This window comes from Rattus norvegicus, chromosome 15 (assembly GCF_036323735.1).
Source record: "Rattus norvegicus strain BN/NHsdMcwi chromosome 15, GRCr8, whole genome shotgun sequence".
Classification (NCBI taxonomy): Eukaryota; Metazoa; Chordata; class Mammalia; order Rodentia; family Muridae; genus Rattus; species Rattus norvegicus.
Window position 1 is genome coordinate 55105663 of NC_086033.1, and position 19551 is coordinate 55125213.

At 44.8% G+C, this 19551-nt stretch overlaps 2 protein-coding genes across 3 annotated transcripts; one reads left to right on the top strand and one right to left on the bottom strand.

Moving 5' to 3' along the window:
- The first annotated feature begins 416 nt into the window (after positions 1-416).
- Positions 417-10692, top strand: Med4 (mediator complex subunit 4). The gene is made up of 7 exons (NM_001024256.1): positions 417-553; positions 1564-1630; positions 4961-5131; positions 6425-6482; positions 7735-7821; positions 9332-9463; positions 10022-10692. The coding sequence occupies exons 1-7, from the start codon at positions 429-431 to the stop codon at positions 10192-10194; spliced, it is 813 nt and encodes a 270-aa protein (NP_001019427.1). The 5' UTR covers positions 417-428; the 3' UTR covers positions 10195-10692.
- Positions 10693-11649: 957 nt separating this feature from the next.
- Nudt15 (nudix hydrolase 15) lies at positions 11650-18321 on the bottom strand. 2 transcript variants are annotated; one of them, XM_063274151.1, is made up of 3 exons: positions 17441-18321; positions 15739-15802; positions 11650-13737 (listed from the first exon to the last, which is right to left on the bottom strand). In XM_063274151.1, the coding sequence occupies exons 1-3, from the start codon at positions 17593-17595 to the stop codon at positions 13669-13671; spliced, it is 288 nt and encodes a 95-aa protein (XP_063130221.1). In that variant the 5' UTR covers positions 17596-18321; the 3' UTR covers positions 11650-13668. The 2 variants fall into 2 exon arrangements, with proteins under 2 accessions (XP_063130221.1, NP_001099519.1); NM_001106049.2 differs by having other exon boundaries at positions 15606-15802; positions 17441-17721.
- Between the last annotated feature and the right edge of the window lie 1230 nt (positions 18322-19551).

Here is a 19551-nt window from a genome sequence, read left to right on the forward strand (position 1 = left end):
GGGAAGAAAGGATTTTACCTCCTGCCCCAAATTTACTACAACCTCATGAGAGACCAAACTTGATGGCTGGGATATTATTATTGGAATACAGACAAACTAGAAGTTAATAAGTATGCAATTCCCCCAGTTTCTTAAAAATTCTTTTGTTAGAAACCTTCCATTGATGCTGAGGAAACAGAAGACCCAGGAGACTGGGAACTGTATCTCTCATTCTGGGTCCAGTTGGAGGTATCAGATTGGAACCCGCCACAAGGCCTCCTTTGCCCTGTAGATGGCGCTAGAACTGTAGTGCACCTCCAGGACGATAGGCGGCGCTCTAGCGGGACCACTCCGTCCCGACCTCTATTACTCTTCCTTCCGTCTACCGGTCCCGCCCCTCCTGCGGCTAGCTCGCACTGCGCATGCGACGGCTGGTGGGCAGTGGGACGATGGCGGCTTCTTCAAGTGGTGAGAAGGAAAAGGAGCGGATGGGAGGCGTTTCAGGAATGACAGGCCTTGGCAGTACGCGAGAGCGGCTTCTGTCTGCGCTGGAAGATCTGGAGGTCTTGTCGAGGTAACCGCGGCCTGGGAGCCTGCTCCGGCCGGCTCGGCTGTGGGTTCTGACTGGGTAGGCGGGCTGGGGAGTCTCCGGCCAACGTGATGGACGTGGGGTCAACTGCCTTCCGGGGCTTTGGGCGGCATTTCCCCTATCAAGGGGATATTTCAGTCACAATGACCTGGGACCCCAAGACAGTCAAAACTTTGTAGTTGCCGGTAAGAGGACCAGATCCGAGCCCCCTCATTCATGGACACTGAACAGACATTTAAAGCACGCTCCCTCCCGGATACAAAGTGTTGGGATACTGTAGTCAAGAGGAGACTAGATGCCAACACGAAGGAGCCCAGGGCAACGAGGGAGACGAATGTTTAAAACTGCTGTGGGCCAGGTTTATAAGGGTTGAGCAGTAGCCTTCTGCAGTCCACGGATGGGATTTCTATTCTGGTGGCAGCAGGGCAAGCTTCCCTAAGAAATGGGCTGCATGTAAAATCATCAGGCTTGGTAAGCGTCTGGTAGGTAGTCCAGCATCTGAAAAAGCCTGAAAATGTCATGCAGGACAAGGCGGGGTGACTGGTGTGTGGCCGAGATAGATTAAATTGGATGTCATACTCCACTTTGTCCTGATTGTCTCAAGTCTATCAGTTAGAGCCTTATCAAGGGAAGGCAGCCCTGGCAATCTGTACCGTCTTACAGGAAGACATAATTTACACAATTGGCAGCTCTATTGGCCTGCAGACCCACAGTCCAGTCAGGAGACTGCCACTTAATCACAACTGAGTCTTTGGTGATCGTGTGCAGTAGCCGGTGACTGCTGAAGTGTTTACAGTCACTCTGAGTGTCCAGCATGTTGAGAGGACCATGAACCCAACAATCAATTGGGGCAGGGAGCAATTAAACAGTTTCTTTTGTATTTACTTTAACAAATTGTTAGTGCGCTATGAAAAGGTTTCACTAGATAGCCCAGGCTGCCCAGAGTCCTCCCAAATACCGAGTTCACCTTACCCTGATAGTTGTTTTTCCTGTAGGGAACTTATAGAAATGCTTGCAATTTCAAGAAATCAGAAGCTGTTACAGCTGGAAGAGGAAAATCAGGTAAATGGTTGTATTATTAATTATTATTATTACTATTATTATATTAAAATTATTTATGTTGGGCAGTGGTGGTCCACACTTTTAATCCTAGCACTGCGTGGGAAGAGGCAGGCAGATCTCTGACTTCGTGGCCAGTTTGGTCTACAGAGGGAGTTCTAGAATAGCAAGCTCAGATAAACCCTATCTCAAAAAAAAAAAAAAAAAAAGATAACTTAATGTTTGAAAGTTTATGTTTATTTTGTGTGAATCTTTAAATTGATACTTTTTTAAAAAGCATTACTTTATTTTATTTTTGGATTTTTTTCTGAGAGTGCCTCTCTGCCTGCTCTGCAGACCAGACTTGTCTCAAACTCATGGCCATTGGCCTGCTTCTGCACCCCCAACCCGCACCCCTCCCCCGCACCCCCTCGATTGCTGGGATTAAAGGCCCGTGTCACTGTGCAGGGCACATTGGTACTTTTCTTTATGGCACTTCCGTAACACTGTGCCTAAGAAGCTCCTAGCCATACATTGTGGCCCACACCTTAAGTCCCAGCACTGAAGTGTCCCAGGTAGGCAAATCTCTGTGACTTGAGGTTCTTCATGGTTTAGATACGACTTTATTCCTTGACTTTTGAGTTAACCAATAAAACCTTATGAAATAGAGACATACAGTATGCTGGAAGGAAGTTGTTAGTACAAACCCTGTATGTTGCTGCTTCATCCCAGTGAAACTTGAAGTGAGTGGAAGTCAATGGATATCACTCTTAGAAGCTATCTATACTGTTCATTCATTCTAATTTTCTCCAGTAGATAGATGCATTTTATTTTCTTTTTCTGATTCAGAAACCTCTTTTTCCTTTCTCTCCCTATCCTTTGCTTTTGAGTGTGTGAGTGTGTGTGTGGCAGGGGTAGTTTTCAAGACAAGGCTTCTCTGTGTATGTAGCCTTAGCTATCCTGAAACTTACTTTGGTCACCACAGGGTCATAAGAGTGTGTGAGCTGGCCCTGCCCCTTGGTGGCTGCAGCACTTGGGAGAGTGGGCCCTGTACACAGTAGTGCTGTACCGGGTCGAGGGGACATGGGTGAGCCAGCCCTGAGCTGGCCCTGCCACGTGTTCTGGGTGTGGGGTGTCGTCGTCATCACCCCGCGGCCCCCCCCCCCCCCCCCACTTATCACCTACAGTAATTGAGAGAGCAGGCCTGCCCCTTGCTGGCTGGAGCACTTGGGAGAGTGGGCCCTGCCACTTGTTTGTTCTGAGATGGTGTGGGTGCAGGGGTGATCCCCTCTTTATATCCTGCCCCCCCACCTCTGCACCACCATCTGTGGTAGTCCAGAGTCGGCCCCAAGGGCATGAATACAGGAGACCTAGCCTTGCCCACTCACTAGCTGTAGACTCGGGAGAGTGGGCCTGCACCACCGGGGCTGGTGGAAGGTATGAGTAAGCCAGCCCTGAGGCTGTGAGAGCAGGAGAGCTGGCCTGGCTCCTGCCTCTGGTGGCACTGGGTGGCCTAGCTGGAGCGTGCTGGAGAGCTCCCCGATGGTGCAGACGCAGCAGAGCTGCAGGCTGACAGCTGCCACCCAGGCCCACACCCAGCGCTCTGAGTCGTTCCTCCCCAAATCTATATCATCTGCAAGAGTTGGGACATGTGAAAGGGCCAGGCCTGCTGATCCAAAGCTGCAGGATCCATGACACAGGGCAACAGCAGGATAACGGGGAGGAGTCCCAGGGAGGATCCAATATTGATGGTGTCCCGGAAGCCAGAGGTCTCAAACCAGACCAGTGACCCATTGCAGTGAGCATTTGCAAGTGAAGATGGACAGAGGGACACACTGTGTGACGCGCTGTGACACGGCAGCTTCCACGATGAGTTGTTTTCTATGCTTTGCTTTTGTTGTTTGTTGTGCTTTAAAGTTTTTAGGGGGTTGCAGATTTAGCTCAGTGGTAGAGCGCTTGCCTAGGAAGCGCAAGGCCCTGGGTTCGGTCCCCAGCTCCGAAAAAAAAAATTTTTTTTAGTTGGAGATTGCAAGGGCAAAGGGCAGTTATTGAGGGGACAGGGAGATGAGCAGGACTGGGGTGAATGATGTGAAATTCACAGAGGATCAATAAAAAGTTGTTTTTTTTTTTTTAAACAAATATTGATGTGCAAGTGTGAAGAGGCTGGAGAAATGGTGCTGAGATTCTCATGGTAACTCCCTTTGCCCACACTGTGGAGTTTCCGATTGTTCACCGAGGATGTTTTGTTTAGTAAGGATGTGTTAAAATACAGCAGTCTCTTTGAAAGCCTCTACAGTTCTCTATTGTGCTGTGCCTGGTCCTAAGTTCAGTGACACAAGCTTCACGTGTATTCTTCCAGTGTTATATCTCACTCCTGCACCCTTTGGAAACCTCCATTCTGAAGGATGAATAGAAAGAGTCCATATAAATTGCCTCCTCTCCTTAAAATTTCACTGTCTTTATGTTCACAGTAATGTGTGATTATTAAAACCTGTGAAAAATAAAAAGTGGGTTTAAATTAAGGGAGGGAGGGGTACACCATCACCGCCTGGCTCTTTTTCTTTTCTTTTCTTTTTTTTAAGATGGGTTTTTATGTAGCCCAGGTTTGCCTTGAACTTACTGATTCTCCTGCCTTTGCCTCAGTGCTGGGGTCACAGAAGTGGTCACCACGCCTGGCCTGATGAGCTCTTTTGTGTTATAACATGCATTATGTCAAGAGTCTTCAGAGCAGGATGGCATATAACAACACCACATAATAAATGTTGTTAGTGAATCTTTCTTTCTAGACGAGGATGGGCTCATGAGGTAGTGATTTTCCTGTGCTTGTTCTGCTAGCAAATGAAGGGCTACAACGTGAACACCAGGCTTCTGTTGCACATTAACCCTTGTGGCCTTTTGCCACATCTGCATACCATCTCTTCGCTTTACTGGGTTTTAGCCTCCTCTTTTTAGGCTCTCTGCCTTCTAAGTAATCCTGGGTGTGATACAGCTTCTAGTGTATTAGTGCACTTGCATTTCAAAGTTGCCTCAAAGCAGTAGATTTTGCAGGAGTTTTTTTTTCCTTTATTCCATTGTATGTTTATGGATAAATTTAAAAATTTTATCCTTGGAAGATGAATAAACCTCGAATTTGGCATGGCACTACTGCTGAAAGATGTGTTCTTCGTGGAAGAGGAGCAGGAGTGGCCATTCTTGATAGTAAGACTGTTTCCCATAATTATAAGTGGAATGCTGATTAAGATTATTTCAAGGTGTTAAAATGTACAAACTTAGCCGATTCAAGTATAGATTCTTTGTGTTGCGGTGCTAACCGTGATGATCCTGCCGTCTGATGGAATAACTGTTGCTCCACAGGTCTTGGAGTTGCTAATTCACCGAGATGGGGACTTTCAAGAACTAATGAAATTAGCACTTAATCAGGGAAAAGTCCACCATGAAATGCAAGCTTTAGAGAAAGAAGTAGAGAAGAGAGACAGTGATATTCAGCAGCTGCAGAAACAGCTGAAGGAGGCAGAGCAAATCCTGGTGAGTTGAGGCTGGTCCTGAGAGAGGGAGGCCACTTCATTCTCTTCTGAGAAAAGGGCTGTTGTCATAGGTTGAAGGGGGGTAGTGTGTATCAGTGTTTTGCCTGAATGTACTCATGTATATAACATGTATGCCTGCTGCCTGTCGAGGCCAGAAGAGGGCATCAGATCCCCTGGAACTGGAGTTACAGATGTATTTGCGAACCACCATGTGATTGCTGGGAATCAAATCTGGAAAAACAGACAAAGCTCTTAACCACTGAACTACCTTTCTAGCCCCCTACCCCTTTTAGATGGCCTGATAGGGCTTTACTGTATAGCCAACTGTGACCTCAAACTTGGTGGCTATCCTCCTGCCTCAGCTTCCTTAGTGCTGGGATTGCAGACAAGTTTCAAAGAGACATCCTAGCCATGGTTCAGTGACCTCCTCCCTCCACCACCCCCTCTTTATTTTCAGATAGCCTGTATTACTTTTGAGCTATATATTTTATTTAAATGTTTTAAATTATAAAAATAGGGAGTTGTATTTTGGCCTAATTAAGATTTGATATAAGTAATCAAAATGTCTATGAAGTATTTTTGGTCAGTAAACATGTACTCGTTTCACAAAGTCTTTAAAATTTCATTGATATGTTTGCTTTTCCATCTTAAGTTGGGGAGTTGTCAATCAAGGCTCTATATTAGGTGTTTCTTTGTTCTCTACGATTTAAAAGTTTCCCATTTATAAAATGTTTTACGCGCATGTGTTTTGCCTATAAGAAGGAACTGTCACAGGTGAATGCTTTGGGGATTTTGTTCTGATTTTTAGGTAAATGCTTTTAAACATTATTTTTTTCCTAGTGAAAGTAATATTTACTTACCAGAAAATATAGAAAAGTAGAAAAAGGAAAATTTGCCTTTGTCTCATGGCTGGAACAGTGGCCCAATTCACATTTGGTCTTGTTGTTGTTGCCTGTCTAGGCAGGAATGGTGTGTTTTCATTCCAAGGACACTTTCTACTTGCTGTCCCTCATCTTTCCTCCTACCCTATTCCCACGGAAACCTTCCATCCCCAGGGTTCCCTCCTCATGTATTTGTAATTATTAACCGGAGACTGAGTTGTGAATACATCTCTTTCATTAAGTATAATTGATAATTAGTCTGATATAAATGATATTAAGTGGGGCTTCAGGTGACCGATAAATTTCAGGGATTTCCAATTCTTGTATAATGTTTCTGTAGGTAACTTTGTGTATCTAAACACTATGCTTGATATAGTTAAGAATAATTTGTATTTTCAATTTGTTCAAATTAGGCAACAGCTGTTTACCAGGCAAAGGAGAAACTCAAGTCAATAGAGAAAGCAAGAAAAGGTTGGTACCATGGGAAGGCTGCCTGACTGAGATACAAGCCTGTGTCTTAGGATGCTGATGAGGACTGGGGAGATGTGCAGTGGCTAAAAAGCTTGTTCATGTGATCTCTAGAACCCACATAGAGCTGTGTATGTGCCTACCCTCACATGCTTTCACATACACATGCACACATTCTCACCTGCATGCACATGAAAATAAAACATGAGTTGATAAAACTACTACGGTCAGGCTGTTGAAAGGGTGCCCAGGAGTTATCCACTGTAGCGTGTACTGTGTTTGTGTAGTTGGCATCCTGAAGAGGGTAGCCGTACCTCGCAGCCCTCCTGTAGTTCAGTATAGAATAATAGAAGGGATTCGTGCTTTTCATTCACATGTGTAGTGACGACAGTGGTTTACAGACTGGAAAGACAGAGGAGCAGGAGTGAGCTTGGATCTTGTAGGCAGAGATAATGACGGAATCCACACAACTACCTGAGAAGGGAACACTGGAGTCAGCATCAGCTGTACACGTGCCTGCCGCTCGGCCTTTAGGCCTTACACTTTCTAGTCAGGAGACCGAGAGTGAAGTCTCTGCTGTCGCTTTAATGCTCTGTGGATTTGGGTTACAGTTAACCATTTCTCTATCTGACTTGTTCTGCTTGCCGGTATGGAATCTGTTTCTCATTGTTATACCCAAGAAAACGGCTAATATTCTCAGAGAGACGGGTGGGCTTCTGTAGCAGAGGCAAGCCTGTAGGAGAGGTGGCTGAGTCCATCAATCAGGACTGGGTAGGAATCCATAGTGCTTTTTGAAACAGGTCTAGAGTTCATAGAGTACAAATCTTCCCATTCCTCAGAGGTAACTGCTGTTTCTGTTTGGTGCACAGTCCATGTAGAGCCTCTTCCTTTGTGGTCACAGAGGATGTGGACTGTTTGGTTAGCCGCTTGGATGTTGCTGGAACGAAAAGCTCTCCCCTTGGTTTACTGTTCCTCACTGTGACATTCAGAAGAGCTCTGCATTTGCCGTCGGCCAGTAATGGAGATTACTGAGCATTATCATGCTGGCCTTAGATTTATGGTAGCTGACCTCGCCGAGTGGGTGCCTTGGTTCTTTAGTTAGACATATATGTGTAACAGTTTTGGTGTACATGAAGGTGTTTGGGAGGATAGATGGCTGAGATGAGCCTGATAGTTAAGTGTGGTGTGTGACTGTGACGTGTGCTCTTCTAAGCTTGTGTTTAATGGTCTGTCCTGTTCTGTTTTCTCAACTCAGGCGCTATCTCCTCTGAAGAAATCATTAAGTACGCACACAGGATCAGTGCCAGCAATGCTGTATGTGCTCCACTGACTTGGGTTCCAGGTAACAGTGCTTCTTTTCAGATGAATGCAGGTTAAGCGTCCTGAGGTGCATCTGTAGCATTCTAAGTGCCTGTGTAGAACACAGAAGGATACTGTAACTAATTCCTGTTACATTGTTTTTACCAAGCAGTGATGGGAAGTGTTTTTTCCATTTTACTTTTAGTGCTAATAGGTCAATCTGGGACACTTTCAAAGCAATAGGTTCATATACTTGTAACACCCAGGCTGGCCAGAGCCAGTCCTTCAGTGCCATTATATTCCTGCAAAGCCTCAGCCTGAGAGGCAGTCACAGAACAAACACCCAGCGCAGTTCACCAGCCGGGAAGAGCGGGAGCATTAGGGACAGCAAAGATAATACAGTGCAGTCCCAGCACTGCAGATCAAGTAGGAGATGGGAAACCAGAGCTGGAGCAGCGGCCTCCGTGGAGGATGGAGAGAGCCAACTGGGCTCTGCTCACTCCTGACCGGTGTTTGTTGTTGCTGAACACAATGACGGTGGCTGCAGTCTGAGGATGGGTAATTCCTGGTGAGAAATATTACCAAATTTGGGTGTGGGTGCCATCCCAAACTGCTATTCAGTGTCCCTCTTTGATGGGAATGACAGTAGGTTCTTGTGATAAAACTGGAGAGGTGTAGAAACTAGTCTGTGTATGTTTCTTTGTGACAGGTTTATGTCTCCTAGTCTGGTTCTATCTTATGTATTTGAAGGTGACCTTGAGCTGTCCCACCTCCACCTTGAGTTGCCTCTGTGCAGTCCTATTTCTACTTCCAAATGCTGGGCTACGGGTGTGATTATAGGCGATGTGCCCACCACCCCTACTTTTTTTACCACCCCCATGTTTTTTACAAAACATAGAATGTATATTCCTGGGAGGATTCAGAGAAGAAACAAAAATGTGTGCATTTTGAAAATTAATATTGGGAGCTAGAGAGATGGCTCAGTCATAAAGAGCACTAGCTGCTCTTGCAGAGAACCTGGTTCAATCCCAAGTTCACACATGGCAGTTCACTTGTCTGTAACTCCAGTTCCCCCGGACTTCTGACACCCTCACACAGACATGCATGAGGCAAAACACCAATGCACATAAAAGAAAAATAAATGATTTTAAAAAATTAATATAATATAGTCTCTTTCTCCTCCAGCCCCCTTTCTTTTATTCATTGAGAGACAGTTTCTCTGTGTAGCCCTCCCCGTCCTGGAACTCACTTTGTAGACCAGGTCAAGTCAGAGTCCTGCCTCGCTCTGCCTCCTGAGACCTGGGACTAAAGTTGTGTGCCGCCGTACCCAGCTTGAGAATAGTAATGGTAACCTCAGGCAAGGTGTGGTAGCACATAGCGTAGGCAGCTGTGAAGAGGCCGGGGCAGGCCTGCAGCCTTGAGGCTAGCATGACTACCTGCTGAGACCTGTCTTACAAGCGCTCCGGTCCTTTAGTGTGAACAAGGACAGCTAATTCTTCAAGAATATATACATGATTTTAAACCTGAGTTAAAAGCTGTCTTTATTGTTTTAGGAGACCCTCGACGGCCATACCCAACTGATTTAGAGATGAGAAGTGGATTGCTGGGTCAGATGAACAATCCTTCTACCAGTGGTGTGAATGGTCACCTCCCGGGAGATGCCCTTGCAGCAGGTAGACTGCCAGGTAATGCTAACTGGATAGGCGTTTTCAAGCGACAGGGTTATTCAGAGGTGGCCGTGAGGCAGTGTCTAGCATTGGGCACCAATATTGTTACATAGATTCCCTACCAGTTTATTGTTCTGTGCTTCATCCAAAGACCCAGCAGTGGTGCATAGGTCACTGACCTAAGCCACTCTGTCCCTCACGTGCATCTATCTCCTATCACCCTCCCCAGGCCTGGCCTTCCCTTATCGTGACCACTCTGAAGAGCATTTTTGCAGTTCTGAGGCATGCTCACAAATAGAATAAGCTCATTTTGTAGGTGCCATGTTTAATGTGAGAGAATCTTTCTAAGGAGAGGACATAAGTGGGGGACTGTGCTTTCTGAAGCTATCACTTCTGTGTTAACATGTGGGTTTGGGAATCTGCTCATTTGTGTTTAGTATTGCGAATCCTTCTTGTTAGATCTTGGTACTGTAAGGTAAGTGGGTAGGTAGATAAGATTAAGATTCTTGCATAGAGGGCGGGGATCGAGTAGATGGATCACAAGTAGAACCAATCCCTTATGCTTCTTCTCCTCAGATGTCCTTGCTCCACAGTACCCATGGCAGTCAAATGACATGTCTGTGAACATGCTGCCGCCAAATCATAGCACTGACTTTCTGTTGGAGCCTCCCGGGCACAACAAAGAAAATGAAGATGACGTTGAGGTTATGTCAACAGATTCCTCAAGCAGCAGCAGTGACTCTGACTGAGAAAGGGGTGGCATGCAGACTCCACTGCCACAGAGTTCTGTCAAGTGGGAAATGGAAAGCACAGACCTCTAAGGAGCCCAGGAAAGTCAGTGGTCTTTCTTCCTGTAGCCAGAACTGCTGGTTCTCATCTGTTACACACGTGTTTGAGGGTTTGTCACAATTACTGTTGTGCTTGGTTTGTACATAGCAGCTATGGGATGAGACTGAAGGAGAACTGCACAACTCATGGAGAGTACTTACCAAGGGCACTGAGCCAGGCTCCTGCCTTAGTCCCAGCGCCTGGGAGGCTGAAGGATTGCTGGGAGTGTCGGGCCGCCTTGAGCTATGTAATAAACTGAGCCATCAGGGTAGCAGAACAAGAACAGAGGCATGGAGCTCTGTGATATTTCAAAAAGTGCTCACTTGAAAGTGAAGTTGTCTGCTGTTACAGTGACAACTGTCAATATTTATATGTGGTAAATACTGTAATTTGTGTAAATAAACTTGGTTTTGTTTGTATTTAATTATTTCAATTTTTAAAAAATAGATATTTTAAATTTAGGTACACCTTCAGGGTAGGAATGAAACATTTAAATCCAGTTGAATTTAAGCTGGGCAGTGGTGGCACATGTCTTTAATCCAGCACTCAGGAGACAGAGGCAGGCAGATCTGAGTTTGGGGCCAACTTTGTCTACAGAGTGAGAAGAGTTTCAGGAGTACAGAGAAACCCTGTCTAGAAAAAAAAATCCAGATTATTTTATAATGTTCAAATAAGATTCTGGTATATATGAGAACATATACCATAAAATGACTATCTTAACTGGTATTCACAATTAAGTTTCTGAGATCATTAATAATTGAAAACATTTATTATATTCCCATACCACACAGACACACATGAACATCAGGTAAATTTTATGGAAGGCTTTAGAAGGCCACCATCTCATGCCATCACCTTGTCTCCTTGTGACTTTTTTCTTTTTACGGGACTGTGTCTCCTTGTTTATATAAGGTGCCTAGGCTAGTCTGGGACTTGCAGTCACCCGCCTTTACCTCTTACTGTAGTTTCTTAAAACAGTTACTTTTAACTTTTTAGCTACCAAGTAGTTAACATCTGTGCCTAAGATGTTCATATAATTATCAGTTTTAGATAAATATTACTGCAAACATAGTAATTATTACAACATTTAAGAAACAGTGTAACATAAAAGTGAACTTGGCCCTCTATTGAGTACCAGTTAACATTTGAAATAGATTCTTACTAAAAACCCACATGTTCCAGGCATGGTGGCACATGTCCCAGTACCTGTGTGGCAGAGGCAGGCATATGTCCCAAGGGTACCAGGCCAGCTGACATTGATGCTGGGTTCTAGGACAAGCAACAAGCACTCTTAACCAATGAACCACCTCCCTAGACCCAGAAGCCTAAGGACCATACATTTATCATACCTGAACGCAAACATTTTGACAAGTACGTAGGTATAAGTAAGAGAAGATGAGATTTATTGTAGCACATTATAACTTTGAAAAAAAGTTGAAAATTTAGCAAACATCACAATTCAGTATTTTAAAAGAGCAAACTACAAATGTTAGAGATGTCAGTTCACAGGAGTGAGCTTATAAAGAAAGATGAGCTGTGGGCTGGTGCACTCATGCGGGACCCCTTTGGGTGCCATTTTTTTCCTATAGTCTTCATAATGTTTTTAACTTGGAGATGAGGACTGAACTGAACCTCGCAGATGATCTACCACTGAGCTAAACGTCCAGCTCCCTCTTAGGTTTGGATGCCTTTATAAAACCTTAAAAATCAGATTTTATTTTTTAAGCGCCTATGAAATAATATTTAACACTAGAAAATTAAGATCAGGAAAGTTTATTGACCATATAATAAAAATCAAATGCATGTTAACATAGTTTTTATAAAGTACTCAGCGAGAAAGTCATTTTAGATTTTGGCAAATCTCTTCAATGTCTGACCCGACAGAAGGAAGCTGGCTTCCCTTACTGCCTTTGCACTTGCCCATTATGTGTAAAGCCCTAAGTTTAACCCCCAGTATCAGAACAAAGCAACCAGAAAACTAATGATGCACCAGCCACTTAGAGAGAGGGGGATGTAGATTGAATCAGCGTCAGGGCAGTCAAGTCAGGATTGGGAGTTCAAGGTTATCCTCGGTTACAAAGAGAGCTGGAAGCCAGCCTGAGATACAGGAGACTGAATAAGTGAAGAAGTTAATATCTGACCATTATAAAAATAACTGGGCTGTGCAGGCACAGACCTCTTCAACCATGTTAGGGCTGTGCACAGGAGGTGTGGCCAGTACTCCCCAACCATCTCCATTGCCCCGATCAAAAGTTAGCCCATGTGAAACGAATACTGGGTAAAGAACAAGATCCACAAGTAAAGGGGAAAGGGTTCACGTGGCACCTGTACAGGACAGAGAGATGGCAGAGGTGAAAAACCGCCTCACATAAGAGCACAGTGGGGGCCTGTGCAGCAGAAGGGCCAGCGACTGCCCAGTAACAGAAACTACATCAGCCAGAAAACTATGCTATGCCTGACCAGAGAGAGGAGGGCACACGCAATCCAAGCCTGGACACATCAGGATGAATGGGCTGGTTAGAAGCTTTAGCGTTAGCTAAGCCTGATGTGTCAGCTTTCACAGCAGACAACATGTAGTTCCGCATGCTGTTCTGTGAGACATTTCACTGCTCAATCTCTTACAGTAAACTTACAATTGGCTGGGGGTGGGGGTGGGGGATGGAGAGCAGCCAACCAGCCTTTGGCTGTGATGCTCTGGAAAGCTCTTGACCTCTAAGAAATCCTCCACAGCACTACCCTGTATAATCCCAACAGGCAAAGACCCCAATCTTAGGCTCAGAAAGGGAGACGCAGAGGACCTGGCCGTTAGTGGGATCCACAGCTTAGTCTCACATTTACCATGGATTCTCTCAGATAGCAGAGGGTTACAGCCTACTGCTTTTCTTAAGCTCTCTAGCTACATGAATTGTCATTTAAAAATTCTATTCAAGTGACTAGAAGTGAAAAGGAAAACCGTCAAGCATGATGAATTTTGCTGCTGGCACAATGCTTTTGAACTTGAATGGCCATATTTGAGTTCCGACCTCTATTTGCACTAGAGCAAGGCAATCTGTTGTGTTCACCTCCATGCAGCTGACAATGGTAACTACACAGTAATGCGGAAAATGAACCACAAGCTCCCTACACATCTTATTTTATGTCTCAAGACAACCCAGTGACTCCCAGGGAAGAGGTTCTTAAGGTTTTTGAATTACAAGTTCTCCTGAGACTGCAAATAGACCAGTGACCACACAGCTCTGGATAAAATTGAGTTGTCCTGAAACACAGAATTTTTCATTTACTGAAGTTTTTTTTTTTTTTAAATCAAGGAATCTTTGGTGTCTTTTCAAGGTGCTTTCCTCTGTACCCTTCCAGGTGATTCAGGTCCTCTTTAAATGGATCATAGCCTTGCTCTTTTAGACAACGGAGAGCCCAGAAAAGCTGGTCCAAGGGAGGAAACTCTTCCCAGGGAACCCACTCCCAACCTAGAAGAGAAAGAGACGATCAGTCCACACAGATGGCAGAAAGCGAGGGGTTTGCACTTGGTGAACTAACCTATCACATATTCAGAACACAGCTGAATTTACAAGCGACTGCTCACCATTCAAACCTACAGCAATGTCTGGGCTAGCGTGGCTGGGCAAATAAAACCCACATTTAGAATGAGGACCCTGAGAAGGGGAGAGAACAGTGATGGAGAAACCGTGGACTGTTTCTTGTTTCCTTGCTTGAGACCGGGTCGCATGCATCGAAGCCTTCAGTCCTTACCTGGACTCATCTGAGGTGTCCAGTGTTTATAGATGAGGGGAAACAGCCCACCATCAGGTAACTTGGCCAAGGTCACAGGGAACTGTAAGATCAAAACTGGACCCCCCAGATGGGGTCACTGACTATGTCTAAATTGCATTACAGTCCGGATTCCCATCAGGTATACAGAAGGACTGCTGGTAGGTAAACACAAGCCTAAAATCATCGTTCCTCCAGAACTTGTGAATTGGGTTCTGCCAGGAGGAGCCTCCACTGGCTTTATGCCTCTACAGCTCAGCTAGTGCAGCACTAGCTGCCTATTGACGCATCTTGGTCCGAGGCTAGCGAGGATCCACTTCCCTATAACCCACCCCACTCTACACTTCCAGGAGGTGCTAGCTAACAGGCTCCCTCCCATCACAGACTACTTCTTGAAAACCGTCAAGGCTTTCCCCACCTTTCACTTAGCCTGTGTTGTGTGTTTTGAGTTTGTGCCTCCCCCCATGCAACCCACTTGGCCATAGCATCTTTCAATTTCTCCAAATAAGTCTTTCTCCCTAACCATGGAGTGGTCCAGTTTGGTGGTCTCGCTGGGCCCTCAGTCATAAGGACAATGCAGGGACCATTGCAGGAATACAGGTTGCCTGTATCTTACATCCCTTGGGATCTACGTAATTCCCCATCTCTACACTGTCTCTGTGCTGCTGTCACAGGACAGCTTGCAGACATTCATTCCACATAGTTCTGCAGGATGGAAGTCTAAGATCAAGATGCTGGCAAGACTTGATGTCTGGTAATGGCCTATTTCCCAGCTCATGGGACAGCCACACTCCCTCTGTATCCTTATATGGAGGAAGTGGTGAGGATCTCTCTGGGTCTCTATCATGTGAGCACAATTCCATGTGTGGGCTGTCGTGCTTGAGTATGCAGTGCTCAATGCAGTCTTGTGGTGAACAGTGGAGCCGAGCTGTGGCTGCTGCTATTTTGAGAGGTGATGGGAACTTTAGAGCGTGTGGACCGTGTACAACACCATGGAGATGTGCCTCTGAAGACTTCGCCCTGTTCTTCTCACTCTGCCTCAGTCCTGCTGTGAGGCAAGGAGGTGAGGAACCTCTACTATAGCTCCACCAGGACATTTCATCTCACCAAAGGCCCAGAATCAACAAAGCCCAGGCCCATGGGCTAGAACTTAACAATTCAGAGCTAAAGGATCTTCTTCCCCTTGTGCTGCTAATTCTGGACATTTTGTCACAGCAGTACATTCTAAACTTTGTCCTCCAAGTCCCAAAGTTCTCCCCTCCTGTCACTATCACCCGAGATCAGAATTTCAACATGGATTTTTGTTTTTGTTTTTTCTCTCTTTTTGAGATGTTATCTCTGTATGTAGCCCAGATAGCCTGGAACTTTCTATGTAAACCAGGGTGGCCTCAAACTCCCAGAGATCTTTCTGTCTCTCCTCCCTATCCCCTAAGTGCTGGGATTACAGTCCCCATTCTTAGCTCCAACACATGAATTTTTGAGGGCACAGACACAAAGAGAATCCAATTCTCTTCACATGGCAATGATGCTCTGAGGAATAACACCTTGTTTTATCCCATTCTCTTACTTTCATTCTTTTCTGGTTCCATATTCCTTGGTTCTGACTCGTGAGTCACGTCCACCTCTCCTTTCATTAATATGGTGACATAATGGTAATTCTCCTTCTCAACAAAAGTATTTACCACCGAAGCAAAGCGCACATTTTTCAGGCGAAGCCCAGCCTCTTCCCAGGTTTCCCTCTGAGCGCATTCTTCCCAGGTCTCACTGGAAAAAGAAACACAGCCTGCTCAGTGTTTGCATGAGGTGAGATTCCTGGTTGGAAAGTTGTGGTATAAAGTAAAATCAACAGTAATTAGTTTATGCTTTAAGATGATAAAAAACTCTTCCATCTAAACATTATGCATATTCTATATTTAGTGAAGACCCAAACGGCTTTATGTTAGACAAAACTTAACATTTAACCACCAGCATTAATTCCCAGGCCTGGAGATAGACTTAGGCAGTAAGGGTGCAGTTTAGTGTGTCAGGTAAGAACCCAGGTTTTCTCTGCGGGGTGGTGGTACAGGCGTTTAATCCCAGTACTTTGGAGGCAGAGGTTGGTGGTTCTCTGTGAGTTTGAGGCCAGATTAGTCTACAGAGGAAATTCCAGGATATCTAAGACTGTACAGAGAAACCCTGTCTCAATGTTCCCTCCCCCCAAAAAAACCCAAAACAAAAACAACAAAAAAACAATCCATTATCACCACCAACAAGACCCAGGCTATTGAGTCAACTGTACTCAGGGAAAATGGAAACATTAACTTTCTTAAGGGGTTGTTGTGTTTTGAAAGTACATTCAATGCCTTCCTCATGTTTCAAAATTGAGCCATTAGGCAACAGAGAAGGATGTGATTCTTGTTAAGGGGCTTGTGAAGCTTGTGCTTCCAGGCCACACAGGAAGTACAGATTACCTTCACGAGGAAGGAAGTTGTCAGCCTGGTAATGTTTCCCTTCCCTATGATGGACAGCCAGTGAGGGGCACCTCCAGTCAATCAGCCATGACACAATCCCAGCACTCAGGAAGCTGAGGCAAGCAGATCTCTGTCTCTTATAAATAAATAAATCTATTAGATAATAGTGACCCAAGATAATCACGGAAAATACGAGGTCTAGGATTTCCTTTTAAATAGTCTATAAAATCAAGTATGGTACTTGATAAGGCATAGGAAGTCTTGAAGCTTTACCTTCCAAGTGTTTTATATTACTATACATTACTATAGGAAACCACACTGGATCTGGGTGATTAAGATACTTTTATTTTTAAGCTACACACTCGGATTAGGTTGTTTTTTTTTTGTTTTTTTTTTTTGTTTTTTTTGAGCACAGCCAGGGTTTCTTCACGATTGCATAGAAACTGACTTCACTACTCTTCCGCCTCGTGGGATTGACACATCCACCTCTCAGAAGCGGCGGGACCAGTCTCACAAAACTGATATATTTTAATCTCATGAGACAAAGGGAAGAGTCCCAGTTTTTCATAAACATCCACTTTCTCAGTAAGCACTAAGAAATACAAACGATTGGGGGCTGGGGATTTAGCTCAGTGGTAGAGCGCTTACCTAGGAAGCGCAAGGCCTTGGGTTTGGTCCCCAGCTCCGGAAAAAAAAAAAAACAAAAAAACAAAAAAACAAAAAACAAGAAATACAAACGACTTCCACCTGCAGCCAGGAGAGGGCAGAGCGAGGACGTATGGGGCCCGGTCCTGGAACAGCGGCCCCTCCTGGCGGGATCCCAGAGGACACCGGGGCCACAGAGAACACACGGAACTCAATTGCGCACTGACGCGCTTCACACGGACCGATTATGTAGTGCGGTCTAGTGACATTCCCGAGACTTCCGCTTCCCCGAGGTCGTCCTGCTCACCCAAATTCCAAGTGGCCCCCAGGAAGCTGGAAACTGCCGGCTCCAAACGACCCTTTCCTTTTCCCCAGAAGGACGCAACGAGGATGCTCGCAGCTCAACACCACCACGCCGACCCCAACTCCCGGCCGCCGCCTCTGCTCCGCGTTAGTGGCCATAGCGTTTGACTGACCCGGGAAGTGACGTTAATCTCCGCATGAGCCTTCAAGTTTACGGGAACTGCCTGGAGCCCCGCTTATTCTTGGTTGTTTTGTCTCAGAAGTCTCAGAAATCAGCTGTTGCCTGGTGGATAGATCGTGTAGGAACAACCCATACAAATAACTGATTTAAGAGTACTTAAAGCTGATTTGGAGAAGTAAATAAGACTAGTTAATAAGTTCCGCTAGGATAAATTCATATTTTAGAGAAAAACAAATTTTACTAGATAAAAAATATACACCACTTAAAACTGAAATATGTAAAGAAAAACTTGGGGAAACCAGCTGTAACAAGTTTGACCCCCTAAATCTTTGGATGGGTGGGTTTATTTTATAAGTATTTATGCTACTAATGTGTGCATAATTTTAGAAATCCAGTAGTACAAAACCCTCTCCAAGAACACTGTCCCCCTTAGTCCTGCTTTCAGAGACAGCTTTAACTCTTTGAAATGTTAGTTTTTATATTTCCACATATATTTCTAAGTGATACTAATTTTATATACTAAGTAATTGTCTTAGTGAGGGTTTCCATTACTGTGAAGAGACACCATGAACAAGGCAGCTCTTATAACTAGCATTTATTTGGGGCTGACTTGCAGGTTCAGAGGTTCAGGTCATTATCATCAAGGCAGGAAGCCTGGCAGCATCTGAGTACTGGAGGAGCTGAGAGTCCTACATTTTGTTCCAAAGTCAAACAGGAAAAGACTGGCTTCTAGGCAGCTAGAAGGGTCTCAAAGTCCACCCCCACAGTGACACACTTCCTCCCACAAGGCCACACCTCCTAATAGTGTCACTTCCTGGCCAAGTATATTCAAACCACCATAGTAATCCATTAGAAAGTTGCAATATCCATTAAGTATGCTTAGCAAAATCCTAAGTTTTATCGATCAACAAATATGCAAGTGAATAGACTCTTTGAAATAAAAGACGCAAATAATTATTTTTGAAAGTGTTGACTATCTCCATTGGGAAATTGCACACTAGAACTCCTTTGAGATGCCATCTTACCCCAGTCAGAATGGCTATTGTCAAGAGATTTGACAACAAATGCTTGACAGGTTGTGGAGAGAGAAGAACCCCTATTCAGTGTTAGTGGGGTGCAAACTAATATAGACACTACGGAAATAAGTTCGGCGGTTTCTAAAAAACTTAAACACAAAACTACTATACAACCCAGCGTTTCACACCTGGACATACATCCAGAGAATTTCATACTCTCTCTTGGGGTTCTTTGCATCCTTGCCGTTTATGTTCTATATGTTCTATAACAAGGGTATGGACCACCCTAGTTTTCCATCAATGAGTGAATCTATAAGCAAAACTTGGTACATATATGTAGTGATTTGAATAGGTTTGACCACCATAGACTCATGTGTTTTAATATGCTTGGCCCAGGGAGTAGCTCTATTAGGAAGCATGGCCTTGTTAGAGTAGGTGTGGCCTTATTGGAGGAAGTATGTCACGGTGGGGGTGGGCTTTGAGACCCTCCTGGCTTACTGGAAGATAATCTCTCCTTGCTGCAATTGGATCAAGATGCAGAACTCTCGAGGGGCTGGGGATTTAGCTCAGTGGTAGAGCGCTTGGAAGCGCAAGGCCCTGGGTTCGGTTCCCAGCTCCGGAAAAAAAAAAAAAAAAAGATGCAGAACTCTCAGCTCCTTCTCCAGTATCATGCCTGCCTGGACACTGCCATTTTTCCTGCCATGATGTTAATGGCCTGAACCTCTGAACCTGCAAGCCAGCCCCAATTATTCCTTTATAAGAGTTGCCTTGACCATGGTGTCTGTTCACAGCAATGGAAGCAGTAACTGAGACAATAAATAACATGGATTCTGTTCAGCTCTAAAGAAAAATGAAATTTAAATTTTTGCAGAAAAAATGGAAGGACTTGGAATCTATAAAGTTAAGCAAGGTCACACA